This window comes from Narcine bancroftii, chromosome 11 (genome assembly GCF_036971445.1).
Source record: "Narcine bancroftii isolate sNarBan1 chromosome 11, sNarBan1.hap1, whole genome shotgun sequence".
In the NCBI taxonomy this organism is placed as follows: Eukaryota; Metazoa; Chordata; class Chondrichthyes; order Torpediniformes; family Narcinidae; genus Narcine; species Narcine bancroftii.
Window position 1 is genome coordinate 23,973,583 of NC_091479.1, and position 14,118 is coordinate 23,987,700.

The 14,118-nt window shown below is 44.6% G+C and overlaps 1 protein-coding gene across 6 annotated transcripts in view; it reads right to left on the bottom strand.

Annotated features, from left to right (window-relative positions):
- vps13c (vacuolar protein sorting 13 homolog C) overlaps nt 1-14,118 on the bottom strand; it is a 425,868-nt gene that overhangs the window by 187,815 nt on the left and 223,935 nt on the right. For all 6 annotated transcript variants that reach the window (XR_011346402.1, XM_069902927.1, XM_069902926.1 and 3 more), the window contains 3 exons: nt 9,321-9,424; nt 4,159-4,326; nt 1,007-1,311 (listed from right to left, as the gene is read on the bottom strand). Coding sequence is in view for 5 of the 6 variants with exons in the window: in XM_069902927.1 (XP_069759028.1) it covers nt 1,007-1,311; nt 4,159-4,326; nt 9,321-9,424 (577 nt within the window). In the remaining variant the exon portion in view is untranslated. The remainder of the gene's footprint in view (nt 1-1,006; nt 1,312-4,158; nt 4,327-9,320; nt 9,425-14,118) is intronic.

Below are 14,118 nucleotides of genomic sequence, written 5' to 3' on the forward strand. Positions count from 1 at the left end.
ATTGTAGTTTTATATCATCAAAATATCTGTTCAGGTAGTAAGTACTTTGGTGCATAATGTACATTGTACCCGTGTACGACAATAAACTCATCATTTTAATCACCTGCATCATCTGTGGAAGTGTCCAGGTTTCCCCACAATATTCTCACTTGCCACCAAAAACTGTCTCGATCCAAAGGAGCTACCTCAATAGAAAATGAGGACTATGGAGGCTGTGAAGTGGTCTTGAGACAAGCAGCCCCAGCATATGCATGTGGAAAAGCACGTGAAGATATTCATCAGTTTACACCAGTGACACCTGTTAAAGATGTTTCATTCCATCCTTGTGCATGCATTAGGACATTTATTTTTTGTTAATGGCACTGCTTTCATATTGATGGTCAACTGAAATACTGCTGCTTTAATTCATAAGCACTTCACCGGTGATTGAAATTCCTGGTCTTAGTTGATATTTGGAACAATGTAAACATAGTGTTGCATAGATAGTATTAGATACAGCTGGCTCATTTGGCCTGTGCAGAAGAGATTTAAGATTCCTTTATTATCATGTAATAAAACAGTGCAATATTACATGAAAATTTCTTTAGTCTGCCGTAAGGCAGACAGATTGACCATCAGCAGAAATTGCCGGGAACCTTACAGTCAGAAAGTGAAGCAAAAGAGAGTCGTCACCCCCGCCCCCCACCCCCCCCGCACCAAGTCACCGAGTGTCCATGGATTCGCCTCCAGCATTCCCACAGCCTCCACAGCCACAGACATCAGTCTAAACCATCAGCAAACCGAGCTCCATTAGTCTACGTCATTAGATAATTTGAGTTCAGAATTTTCTTTTAAATAAAACTTGAATTTGTGGGAAGGAACAATGCAAGGAAACAAATGGTGAGCAGGTTAAAATTCACAGGATCTACACCAGCAAAATGAATGTCATTCCTCTCTCTTGCCCAGTTAATTAGGAAACCAAAGTTAAATTACAGCCACAAAATCCACTATTTCAAACTTCTTGTACCTTGAGAGCTTCAGGTGGGTTAATTGAATCTCCATGATGTCTACCACAGGCGGCAGTGTGCATTCTTCAGCGGAAATCATGGAGAATTTATTCCGTACCGTTATCAAACCCAAATCGGCCACCACTGCGTTGCGAGAAACCGAGGATTCAGGGACGATGATTACTGGAGCTTTCAAATTAATATCCATTGCCAGTCGGAAGCTCTTCCGAGCAAAATCCTTTACGCTGGAAGCCGCTTTCTCAGCAGCTTGCGCTGTAGCTGCACTTAATTCAACCTCTGCTTCTTGGAATGTGTCAAGAAAGTTCTATTAAACACAATGAAGAAATATGAGCCAAAGAAATCCTTCGCTTGTTTATAAATAGATAAAAGTGTAAATAGGAAAATCTAGTTTTTCAAATGAGCTCCCAGAAGCTCCATGCAATCATACATTGAATAACCCATAAACTCATTGATTCTTATAATGTTCTAGGTGACGAAGCAAAAGGATGGGTCAGTGAGGTTGGAGGAGTTGTGGAGAGTGCTAAAGGTTGTAGTAAGTTACAAAGAATATAGACATGATACAGAGTTTGGCAGAGAAGTGGCAATAAAGTTAAGTGTGAGATGATGCATTTTGGAAGGCCAAACCTGAAGGCTGAGTACAGGGTTAAAGGACAGATATTTAACAGTATGGATGAACAGAGGGGCCTTAGGTCCAAATCGAAACATCCCTCAAGGTTGCTGCACAGGTGGATAGGATAGTTAATCAGGCCTATGGGATGCTGGGCTTCATTAGCTGGGAATTGAGTTCAAGAGTTGAGAGGTCATGTCGCAACTCTACAGATCTCTGGTGAGACCATACTTAAGAATGGTGTGTTCAGTTCTGGTCACCTCATTATAGGAAGGATGTGAAGAGGGTACAGTAGAAATTTACCAAGATGTTGCCTGGATCGGAAAATAAATTTTAAGAGGCAAGGTTAGCAGATCTAGGGCTTTTCTCTTTGGAGGGTAGAAGGATGAGGAGACTTAGAGGTATAAATAAGGTAGACAGCCAGCACCTTTTTCCCAGGCAGGAGTAGCAAATACTAGAAGACATCTGTACAAAGTGAAAGGAGGAAAGTTTTAGGGAGACATCAGGAACATTTTTTTTTACACACTGAGAACTGGAATGTCTTGGTGGTGTGAAACATAAGGGCATTTAAGAGACAGGCACATGGAAAAATAGGTTATAAGGTAGGAAGGTTTTAGTTTTTTTTAGATTTTGGTAGGAGTATATAGTTCAGCACAACATCAAGGGATGAAGGACCTGTACTGGGATGCAGTGTTTTATGTCCTGTGATCAGTATGTGCTGACAATTTCAAATCAATACAAGTGCTCAGCATTTCCCTCTGGTACTTCTATTCACCTTTTCCCTTACGACACAGCCATGATATGAACCTTAACTGAAACATTTCTATGTAGAGAAATTGGTCCTCATCTTGATCCCAACTGATCGAAAGTTTTGAATTGCCCACTTTCCATGACTAAACAACCTGATGGAACTTAATAACGTTAGCAGCTTTTTTCAATTCATTGGCTTTGAGGTTAGTGCAACGCTATTACAGCACCAGAGGGTGTCTGCGAGGAGTTTTTACATTCTCTGGGTGCTACAGTTTCTTCCTACGTTCCAAAAATGTACAGAACTGGTAAGTCAATTTGGGCAGTGCGGGCTGGAAAGGCCTGCTACCTTTACATTTTTTTGAATTTAAAAAAAAAATTGAGCATCTTGATGCCTGGACTACTGACACCTTCGGCAGCAGACAATGCTGAAGGAGTCCAAGGCTTCAAAAGAAGTTTCATCTGAGAAGAGTCAGATGCACCGTGCAGAAAGGGAAAAGAATCTCATTAAAATGTGGGCCATGTTCTTGGTTCAAGGAAGAGATTCACTTTGGAGCAGCTGCCAGAATTTAAAAGGAGAAATTAACTGACTTGCATTTATAACACAAGTAATTCAATCATGCCAAAAATCTATTGTTCACTTTTCTAAATTACTGCGCCTCTCATCAAAATGGTTGGAAATAATATGTGGCTCAAAGTTCAAGTCGACTTTACGACAAAATATTCTGTCATCATGACTGATCCTTTGAGAATTGAATTTTATGGTACAGTCTGAGTTCATAAGATGTCACCTTGATAATTGTGCATACTTTCGAATATGGATTTTAAATTTACCTGAGTTTTTAGTGCCTGGTCCATGCAACACAGTTGTAGTGTCCAGATGCTGGGGTCAAGTGCAACATACCAATATGCTGGAGAAACTCAGCAAGTCACACAGCATCCACAGGAAGGAAAGGGTGCAACACTTTGTCAAGGTTCAAGTCAAGGGCAGGAAAGCACCTGAATAAAAAGGTGGGGGGGAGAGAGGAAAAGAGGAAAGGAAAGGCTAACAGGTAAGAAGGAGGTCATAGGTGGATACAGGAAGGAGGGTAAAAGAGAAAAAAGCTGAGGTGATAGTAGGGATCTCTCTGAATGGAGAGAAGGGAAGGGCGTGGGGAGGAGGAGGATAGGGAAGGAGAGAGACTCGGGGAAGGGGTTTATAAGAAATAATGCTGTCTGGCTGGAGAGTGCCCATATGGAATATAAGGTGTTGCTCCTCAAATCTGCCTTTGTTTGGCAGTATACGAGGCCTTGGATAGACATATCAGTGTGGGAGTGATGTGTGGAATTAAAGTTAGTAGGCAGTCTGTACAAGAACAGAAATATAAATTTCTGTATTTTGCCAAGAGGCAAATGAAATGATACAAAATGAAGCTTTGAAGATATTAACTTATCTAAACTACAAATGCATCTTGTATCTTTCAACGGTGATCACTTGTGATACACAACCTCAATTTAATCCTATACATAAGTTTTAAATTAGAACTGATGCAGAGTTTAAATTTACAGTTAAACGTACAGCACAGTATCAGGCCCTTTCGGCTCACAAGTCTGTGCCACCCAATTGACCTAAAACCCTCGGTACATTTTGAAGGGTTGAGGAAACCCCTGCAGATACAGGAAGAAAGTACAAACTCCTTACAGAGAGCACTGGATTGGAACCCTGATTGCTGGCGCTATAATAGTGTTTTGGTAACCACCACACAAACGGTTCTCACAATATCTTCAATATCAATAACAAGCAAACATTGTACTTACCATCAATGACTTGAAAAATTTGTGGAGGTACACCAACTGGATGCAGCCCAATTGCAGAGCGACTTCCCCATCTACGTTTAACATATTGAGATAGGCTTCCCCTTCCGTAGCATTACTAAACAAAACCATCTTGAAGCTGAAGACTTCATCACCAATGATCGACACCACCTAAAAGTAGGGTACTTTTTGCATGAAATCGAAGTGAATTCAACCAAAAACTGCAAATCATTTATTTAACATTTAAAACTTGAGAGCAGACGAAGAGAACAGTAGAAATAAACCTGTGACATCGACTTAGCAAGATGTACAAATTGCCCTTTCCTTAGAGATATTCCTTGAGAGGTGAAAGAATTAAGAGTACAATCTATTCACAATGGTTCCTGTGCATCTAGTAATACATGGATGCCCAAAAGGAAAATGTTGTAGATACTGGAAATTTAAATTTTAAATTTCACATTTGTAAATTTAGACAGACGGGCCATTCTGGCCCACGAGCCCTTGCCACCAAAATACCCACATTAGCCTACAATCCTCAGAGGTTTTGAAGGGTAGAAGGAAGCTGAAGCGCCCAGAGGAAACCCAGGCAGACACAGGAAGAGCGTACAAACTCATCACAGACAACACTGAATTCAAATCTGGGTCCCTGGTGCTGTTATAGTGTAACCAATACACTAACTGTGCCACCCTAACGCGAACCGTGCCACTCCAAAACCTGAAATAATGGGGAAATTACCATACTTTGGTTCTGTAGCATGTGTGGAAAAAGAAATGACGTTTCATTATGATTGCCTTTCGTTGGCAGTTCTAAGACTCACAGCTGAACTCTGCTTTGCAATGCTGCAAGAAAGCCCTCCTGTACAAAGAATCAAACTTAGGGACAATAGCAGTATTAGCAATGCAATACTCTTGCAAAAAAAGCAAGTCAACGATTATAGTTTGCATAAAACCAGTATGTGTACTATATCAGATGGTTAGAGGATTCATCACCAGCCATGCACTGAAAAGAGTCTCAAATCATACCAAACTTGCATTGAATCATGTTTGAAACAACCTACTTTACTGCACATACTTAATGCAAATAATTACACACAATGTTCAAGATTAGTCCTCAAAGCCTCAGATGAACACTTTAGGCCGTAAGACAGAGCAGAAATAGGCTGTTCATCCCATCAAGTCTGCCCAGCCGTTCTACCATGATCTGATCCATTTTCCCACTCAGCCCCACTGCCCAGCCTTCTTCCCAGAAAGTTAGATGCCCTGGTAAATCAAGAATCTATCAATCCCTCCCCTAAATACAAGCAATATCTTGGCCTCCACATTCACTTGTGGCAACAAATTCCATAGATTCAAAGAAATTACTCCACATCTCTGTTCTGAGCGCACACCTTTCAATCTTTAAGTTGAGCCCTATTGTCCTAGACTTTCCCACCATAGGAAACAATAGCCTCTTTTAAACTCCAGCACCTGGGTAGCTCTCCTGGGACCCAGGTGTGATTACTGGGGCAAAGGTACAGGAAGCACCTTTTAAATTGCAGGGGGATCTACCCATTAAACCGCGATCCCCCTATGACGCGTCACGTACTCACTGGAAGTACTACCAGATGTTGGGATGTTGGCCAGTGACGTCACCAGAATAAGTGGGTTTGTTTTCAAATCATTTGTGGATGTTGTGATAGTACAGATTCTATCACCAATGTGTATATGAACAGATTGTAGTGTAGGGTGACTGTGATTGGCTGAGAGCGTAGCCACACCTACTGGCAGGTCTTAAAGAGTTGCTCCTAGCCAGACCAGGTCATTCTGGACTGGTTGACCTACTTGTGATACGCTCCAGTCTTTTAGTTAATAAAAGCCTTGGTTTGGATCAACAAGTCTTTGGTTCTTTCGACGCGCACTACAGATGTGACCTAGGTAAGTTTAATAGGGTTCCCTGACTACCTCTGAGGTAGGTCAGGGACCTGGTTGGATTCTGACGGGGTCGACTGGGTCAGACCCTTTCTAACTGCTGCGTAACTGGGAAAATTGTCAGGTTCTTTCTACTCTATCTATGTCTTTCAACATTCAAAATGTTTCAGCGAGAAGCCAAGAGCTGTCAAACCCACCTCAAATGAAAATCTTTCCATTCCCAGAATCATCCTTGTAAACCTTCTCTGAACCATCTCCAATGTCAGCGCATCCATTCAAAACTCCTCACAATACTCCCAGGTGAGGTCTCACCAGTGGCTTATAAAGCCTCAACATTGCATCCCTCCTCTTATAATATACTCCTCTGAAATGAACACCAACATTGGATCCATCTTCTTCACCTGCAAGGTTACCTTCAGGGTATCCTGCACGAGGACTCCCAGGTTCCTTTGCATCTGATATTTTCTATTTTCTCTCCATTTAGAAAATAGTCTGCTGGGTTTTTTTTCTACCAAAGTGCATGAGCAAACAGTTTTTCCAATCCATCTAATTCTTTCTAACTCCTTCTGCAGCCTCCTCCATTTTCTCATCACTTCTTGCTCCTCCGCCTAACCTTTGGTTGATCTGCAAACAAGGCCCGGCCACAAAGCCATTCACTCCATAATCCAATTCATTTATATAAAATATTAAATGAAGCAGCCCCAACACCAATCTCTATGGAACACCATCTGCAACTGGCAGGCAACCAAAATATGAGCCTTGATCCAAATTTACTGCTTCCTGACAATCACCCAGGGCTCTACCCACACTAGTATGCTTCCTGTTATAACATCGGCCCTTGTTATGTGTGGCACCTTGTGAAATGCCTTCTGAAAATCTAAGTTCACTACATCTCTTTTATCTAAGTCTGCTTGTTATTTCTTCAAAGAATTCCAAAAGGTTTTTCAAGCCAGATTTTCCCTTAAGGAAATGCTGGCTTTGACCTACCTTGTCATGTGCCCCCAAATACTCTGTAATCTCATCCTTGACAATCGATTCCAACACTGATGTTAGGCTAACTAGTCTATAATTTCCTTTCTGCTGCTTCCCTCCTTTCTTGAAAAGTGGGGTGAGATGAAGTGGATCATTGGAAAAATGAAATAAACAGTGATGTCATGTCACATGATTTCAAAGAGACATAAATGAAGTCAGAGAGAGACTTTTTTGAAACTATACTGAAGAGATTGACCATCCTGTAAAAGACAGGAGTGAAAGAGTAGTTTCTGGAAAAAGAGAGAGATGATGTCCTCCATTGCATTTTCCTTATTATAAGAGATACTCAAAGTAAGTAGACCACTACTCTTGAGATAAATCACCATGTCGATCAGTTCTGTAACCCTAACAAGATGGGGGAAACTTATGAAAACTCTCATATCAATCAAGAATATCTCTCTGAAAGGCAGCTCACCAAACGACTCCTGAGTTTAGAGATCTGAATACACAATGTTTCAAAGTGCTTCATAATCACTTCTGAACTGCCATTTAAAAATCTTCAATCAACACAAGATGTTTGATGCTGAAGTTTAAAATTGACTTTTAAGACAAGCTCAAACTTTAATGGTTTGGATTTTCACACACACACACACATCTACATTTCCGCATAGTGAGAATTAAGTTAGAGTTAAGTTTGAAGTCATGTTGAATTTTCTATTGCTGTTCCTTCGTTAGCTCATAACAAAATTCATTAGTTCGTGAAAGCCACTCCGCACTGGGTGCTCTGCCTGAGCTTTCCTCCTTTTCATTAGCTAATTAGCCAATGGAGAGATTTAAACAAGTACCTACTTTTCTCAGTGGTTTTTAAACTCTCCTCCTCTCGTTCATGGTCCCACTCTTGCAGTTCCCGGTGAGATTTAAACAAACTATTGGTGACACTGTTACTTCTCCTGGTGATTGATACGAGCTCATGATGCCACAGCAATTACGGGTACGTTACTGAACCAATGGTCTAGAATTAAACTGTCCATGACAACGAAACTGCCCATCTAAGCTACTTCCATTTGTCTGCATTTCGCAAATCCCTCAAAGCCTCTCCTATTCTTCTACCGGTTCTAAATGTCTTCTCAATGTGATTGTATCCCCCTTTCTCAAGAAGCTCTTTCCACAGATCCACTACCATTTATGTGATGAAGGTGCTCCTCAAACCCCTTTTAAATCTTTCTCCTCCCATCTTAAATCTATACCCTCTTGTTTTAGACTCCCCTACCCTGGCATAAAGACGAGACCATCCACTTTATTTACCTTCCTCGTGATTTTATATACCTCTACCCCACTCACCCGCCTTCACTCCTGAAAAAACAGAATAGCCCTCCAGTCCACATCTTTCCTGCACCCTCTCTAGCTTTAATTGCATCTTTCCTGGAGCATTGTGACCAGAATTGCACACAAAACTTCAAATGTGGTCTCACCAACAGCTTGTGCAGTTGGAATCTGTTCCCAATTCCTATACTCAGTCCCCTGACTGACAAAAGCAAGTTTGCCAATGTCTGCTTCAACATCTTCTCTAAGTGAGTCCTGAACGAAGTACTCAACAGCAGCAAATATTCCACAAATCTCAGAGCATGAACAGTCAGAAAGGTATAAAAAAAAGTTCCAGTAAAAGTGATAAAGCTACAAGATAACCATAAAAATCCAACTTAATTACAAAGTGCTGGAGAAGCTCAGCAGACCACACAGCATCTGTAGGAAGTTAAAGGTGACCGACGTTTTGAGCATGAGCCCTTCATACAGAGATGAAAAAATGGCAGGTAGGTGTCTGAAAATATGGGGAAAGAGAGGAGGAGGAGGAAGAAGCACAGGCTGGAAGGGTAGAAAAGGAAAAAATGCTGAGCAATGATAGGGAAGGGATAACTGTGAATGGAAGGAAAAGGGGTGGAGAACTGAATGAATGGAGACAGAATGATAGGGAGAGATTTAATGTAAATTGATGTTAATGCTGTCTGGTTGGAGAGTGCCCAGATGGAATATTAGGTGTTGTTTCTCTAATTTGCAGGTAGCCTTGATTTGGCAGTGCATGAGGTCATGGATAGACATGTCAGTGTGGGAATGGTGTGTGGAATTAAAAAGGTTGGCAACAGACAGAGCAAAGGTGTTCAACGCAGAGGAGGACAGAATGGGAGCATCGGATTATTTTGGAGGAACATCTAATTTTTTTTCTATTCCCACTTGCACAATGCCTGAGCTACACTAAAGATTATTGCAGGCCACAAAGAACAGCTCACCTTTTTATGCAGAGTCCGTGAGCCCACGTCTGTTACAATAACATCTTTCAATCGGGCAAAAACTTCTGTCTGTTTTGCCTGAACGGTTACAGACGCATCCATACCTGCAAAATTTGGTTGTAAAATCATGAGATAATCGTTAATTTCATGTCAAACTATGGAATTATTAAACAGAGAGAGCCTTTTGTCCATTCAATCTGCCTCCACAATTAAGTAGCCATGAATTGATGGTGAAGTGCAATTTGGGAGTACTTTCAAATAAACATTTTTAAAAGTTTTAATTATACAGCGCGAAAGAAGGTCCTTCTGGCCCATGAAACCTGTGCCACCCAATTAACTTAATGTACATTTTGGAGGGTGATAGGAAACAAAAGTACCTGGCCCTGGAGTACTGCATACAGTTCTGGTCTCATCAGTGACCAGCGAAAAGAGTAACAACATCTCCTACTACTAAGCACCAACGTTCCTCAAGAATGCACTCAATCTTCCACTATGCTCCCTTTCCAATAGCTCAGTGGTCGCGTCAACGAGGGATTGCATGTTCATTCCTCGCTGGGGCCTCATTTCTGTGAGGGGCACTGAACAAAGGGGTGACTGTGTCTTCCTTACGGTAGTCAAAGTAAAAGAATTTCATGTATGTTACATTCTAAATGTAGTATGACGTGATACCTTTACAACCACAAATGCAGAGCTAAGTACCGTTGCAACTCAAGAGTCCACACCACTGTCTATATTAATAATGCTTAAGTCGAAAGGGTAGATAGCTTAAACTTATTAGTAACAAATATCTCCAATATGTCCTAACCGGGACAAGCATGTTGATTTAACGGTCGCGAAAGAGCACCAATGCCTTTACTTTCTTGGATCACCAAACCTGACACTTTCCAAACACAACTGGCAGGGTTCAAGGAGTTTCAGCTGGACACACATGGAGAACTACCATGTGGGAGATTGTGATAACGAGTGTGTGTGTGTGTGTGTGTGTGTGTGTGTGTGTTAATTGTATACCTGCTCACCATCAGGACCAGCAAGATGTGACCCACAGCTAGTAAAGGAAACCCAGGATGGGAATACAAAATCCTTGGTTGACTGACAACTGGCAGGGGTTCAGCCGTTTGACGGCAGGTCTGACTAGTCATGCCACGCCAGTAGACCGGGCCAACAGGCTGGACCCCCCGCAGAGAAAAGACAGAGCACCATGCTGCGTCCCTCCTGGAGAAGTTGGGATTTTCAGAGACCAAGGGGAGTCATTTGGCTTATGATGTCTCTCCTGAGACACCAATACAAAGCTGCAGGGGAAGTAGGCCAACAAAGTGCTCTGAAAGATAGGATCTCTGCTGCATCACTGATAAGACACTACAGGAGGCAGTGCAGACTGTCCAAATGCACGAGACAAGCCATGGAGGCAGCTTTCAAGAGGATTGAAATGCAGCTTGACCCAGGAAAAGTCGGAGCCATTGTACAGCAGGGGGACGGGATTGGCATGTGGTTGGGGGATGGGTCGGTGTGGATGGATGGCAATGACGATGAGGAAACGGAGTCCTATGACATGTCCTCCTCTCTGTGCCTAAGCCTTTGCAAGCCCGATCAGTGGCCACGCAGTCCCAGGTCTGCCATGAGGGCACCCTGTCAACCCTCCAAAATGGAAGTAGCTAAAAATGGGGGGGAACCACAGGTGAGCATATATGTGGTCACTGTGAGATAATGGGACTACTCTGCCAGGGAACAAACCAAGCTAGGGAACTAATACCACTAGTGGCCAGGGGAACACCTATCCATGCCGCTGCTAAGGCGAAGGCTGTGGGTCAAGGGTCCCCCAATGTCTGCTTCTCTCATCGGGAAGCAAGTACTCTAGGCACTCTATCTGAACAACAGACGATTAGCAATGCCTTGCGGGTGCCACCAGAAAGGGTCGATGACGGCACTTCCCTTTGGGAACAGGTGGTGACTGCAGTCGGGACCAGGTTCACTGTCCTCCTCGAATGGGGCCTACACAGCTGGTCACAGTGGTATCCCATTGGCCAGGGGACTTAGGTTGTTAGGAAGTGGGCACAGATCATGTGTATCTACAGAGGTGCTCGCAAGCACCACTTACAAGCGAGCACGAAAGTGACTGGGCCTTGGCGGGCTGTTTTGTCACCACCACAAGGCCAGACTATAGAGGGGTGGTCTTGCCCTTCATGGGACTGGAAACCAGGAAAACCGTCTGGGAAGGCATTACCCTCCTGAAGGGATTGGAGGACAAGGAGCAGGGAGCACCTCCTCAAGTTTGCAGGGTTGTGGCGGTTAAGCAACAATGACTCACAGAGTCATGTATGCTCTCTGGAGAGAGTATTGTGGGGAGGGGGGAGTGCAGGTTCCCATGCACCATCCATTCCAACCTGGACCAGACTCACTTTTGGGTGGCACAGACTCCTGTTCAAGCCATAGGCAACCTGAGCTCCAGATCCAAACCTCTGATACGATCAGGAATCTTTCAGCGCCCCAGGCCATCAGGAGAGCCTCTTGCCCTCATTACCCTCTCGAATCCTGCTTCAGATACCTGGTTCCCATAAACCAGTCTCCAGCATCCCACAGCCTGTGTGGATCCTACATCTGTAATTCAGACTCATGGGCAATGAAGAAACAGTCACATATTTTCAAGTCAGGATGTCAAGTGATTTGTATGAGTCTTAGACTTGTAAAATGGGGACGTACGCCAAGCAGATATCGTAATTGCTGATGCAGTATTCCTGTGCTTTCCTCAACTGTTAACGTGGGCACAGGGAAGGCAGCGGCGGCCCGACCTCGGTCCGGACAGAGGGTGGGCAGCGGCGGCCCTGGCCCCAGTACGAGCAGAAGGTAGGTGGCGGCGGCCCCGATCCGGGCAAAAGCGAGGGGAAGGCAGCGGCCCTGGCCTCGGTAGAGTGAGGCAGGCGGAGGCCCCAGTCCGGGCAGAAGCGAGGGGCAGGCGGTGGCCCCGGCCTCGGCAGAGTGAAGCAGGCGGAGGCCCCGAAAATGATTCTACTTCACCTATTAATGCCTTTCCAGGACACGTCCCTGTCCAGGCCGGCCACGCCAGTGTTAACGCCCGCTACTTCCCCTCCGACCAGTATTGTATGTTTGATTAAATCATCAAAACAGCAAATTGAAAGCTTTGGACATTCACATTTCCTCTCAAAATATTCTTGCTTGTATCTCTTCACACAAATCCAACAGGTTGGATTGTGACCAGGTATGGTCCGACCTAGGAGGGGAGGCAGGCCCCTCCAGCCCAGGTAAGAAACCTGCATAAGAGAAGGCCACTCCGATATAAAACCTACGACCCAAGGACCTCACTGCCACGTCCCAGCTTGCTTGGCCACAATACACGAACCATGGGTGTAAAGGGTGGGGCCAGTACTGCGCACACTGCACTCCACCTAAAAGCTCTTTTGCGCAGGCCCCTCCCCCTCCACGTCCTCCCCCTCAAAAGATGCTCACAAACTCAAGCTCGCATGCTGGAACATCAGAACCATGCTAGACAAGGCTGACAGCCACCGACCTGAACGTCGGTCTGCTCTCATCGCACATGAAGTCCTCAGACTTGACATCGACATAGCCGCTCTCAGTGAAGTCCGCCTTGCAGATGTAGGCAGCCTCCAAGAACGCGGTGCGGGCTATACACTCTACTGGTCTGGCAAGCCTATGGATGAACAATGCCTTTCTAGTGTAGGCTTCATGGTCAAGAACTCCATTGCCTCCAAACTCGAAAACCTCCCGACAGGCCACTCGGACCGGATCATGTCCATGCGACTCCCCCTTCAAAACAAGCGTCGCATCACCCTCATCAGTGTCTATGCTCCAAACTTCCAGGTGGAACCAGCAGAAAAGGACAAGTTCTACACTGACCTGCGCAACCTCATTCAACGCACCCCTACAGCCGACAAGGTTGTCATCCTTGGCGACCTCAACGCTCGCGTTGGCAATCTACTTGTGAGCTCTCCCAAACCCATCCCCACCACCCCCAAACAGGAGAAGACTACCCTTCAAGCTGTTTCTCTTCTAAAAATTGCTCATCAAAGCAAATTCCAGCCATCAGCACCAGCTTGTTTAAGCTGCAAAGCTGTTGACATGAACTATGCCGAAAACATTTAGCAGACAGGCAAAAGCTTTTGCCAAGGACACATTATCAAAGGATATTCCAACTCAACAGCTACATCCTTTGTCATGAACCTTTCAATTTCTTCTTCTTTCTTTTTTCTTTGGCTTGGCTTCGTGGACGAAGATTTATGGAGGGGGTAAAAGTCCACGTCAGCTGCAGGTTCGTTTGTGGCTGACAAGTCCGATGCGGGACAGGCAGACACGGTTGCAGCGGCTGCAGGGGAAAATTGGTTGGTTGGGGTTGGGTGTTGGGTTTTTCCTCCTTTGCCTTTTGTCAGTGAGGTGGGCTCTGCGGTCTTCTTCAAAGGAGGTTGCTGCCCGCCAAACTGTGATGCGCCAAGATGCACGGTTTGAGGCGATATCAGCCCACTGGCGGTGGTCAATGTGGAAGGCACCAAGAGATTTCTTTAGGCAGTCCTTGTACCTTTTCTTTGATGCACCTCTGTCACGGTGGCCAGTGGAGAGCTCGCCATATAACACGATCTTGGGAAGGCGATGGTCCTCCATTCTGGAGATGTGACCCATCCAGCGCAGCTGGATCTTCAGCAGCGTGGACTCGATGCTGTCGACCTCTGCCATCTCGAGTACTTCGACGTTAGGGATGAAAGCGCTCCAATGGATGTTGAGGATGGAGCGGAGACAACGCTGGTGGAAGCGTTCTAGGAGCCGTAGGTGA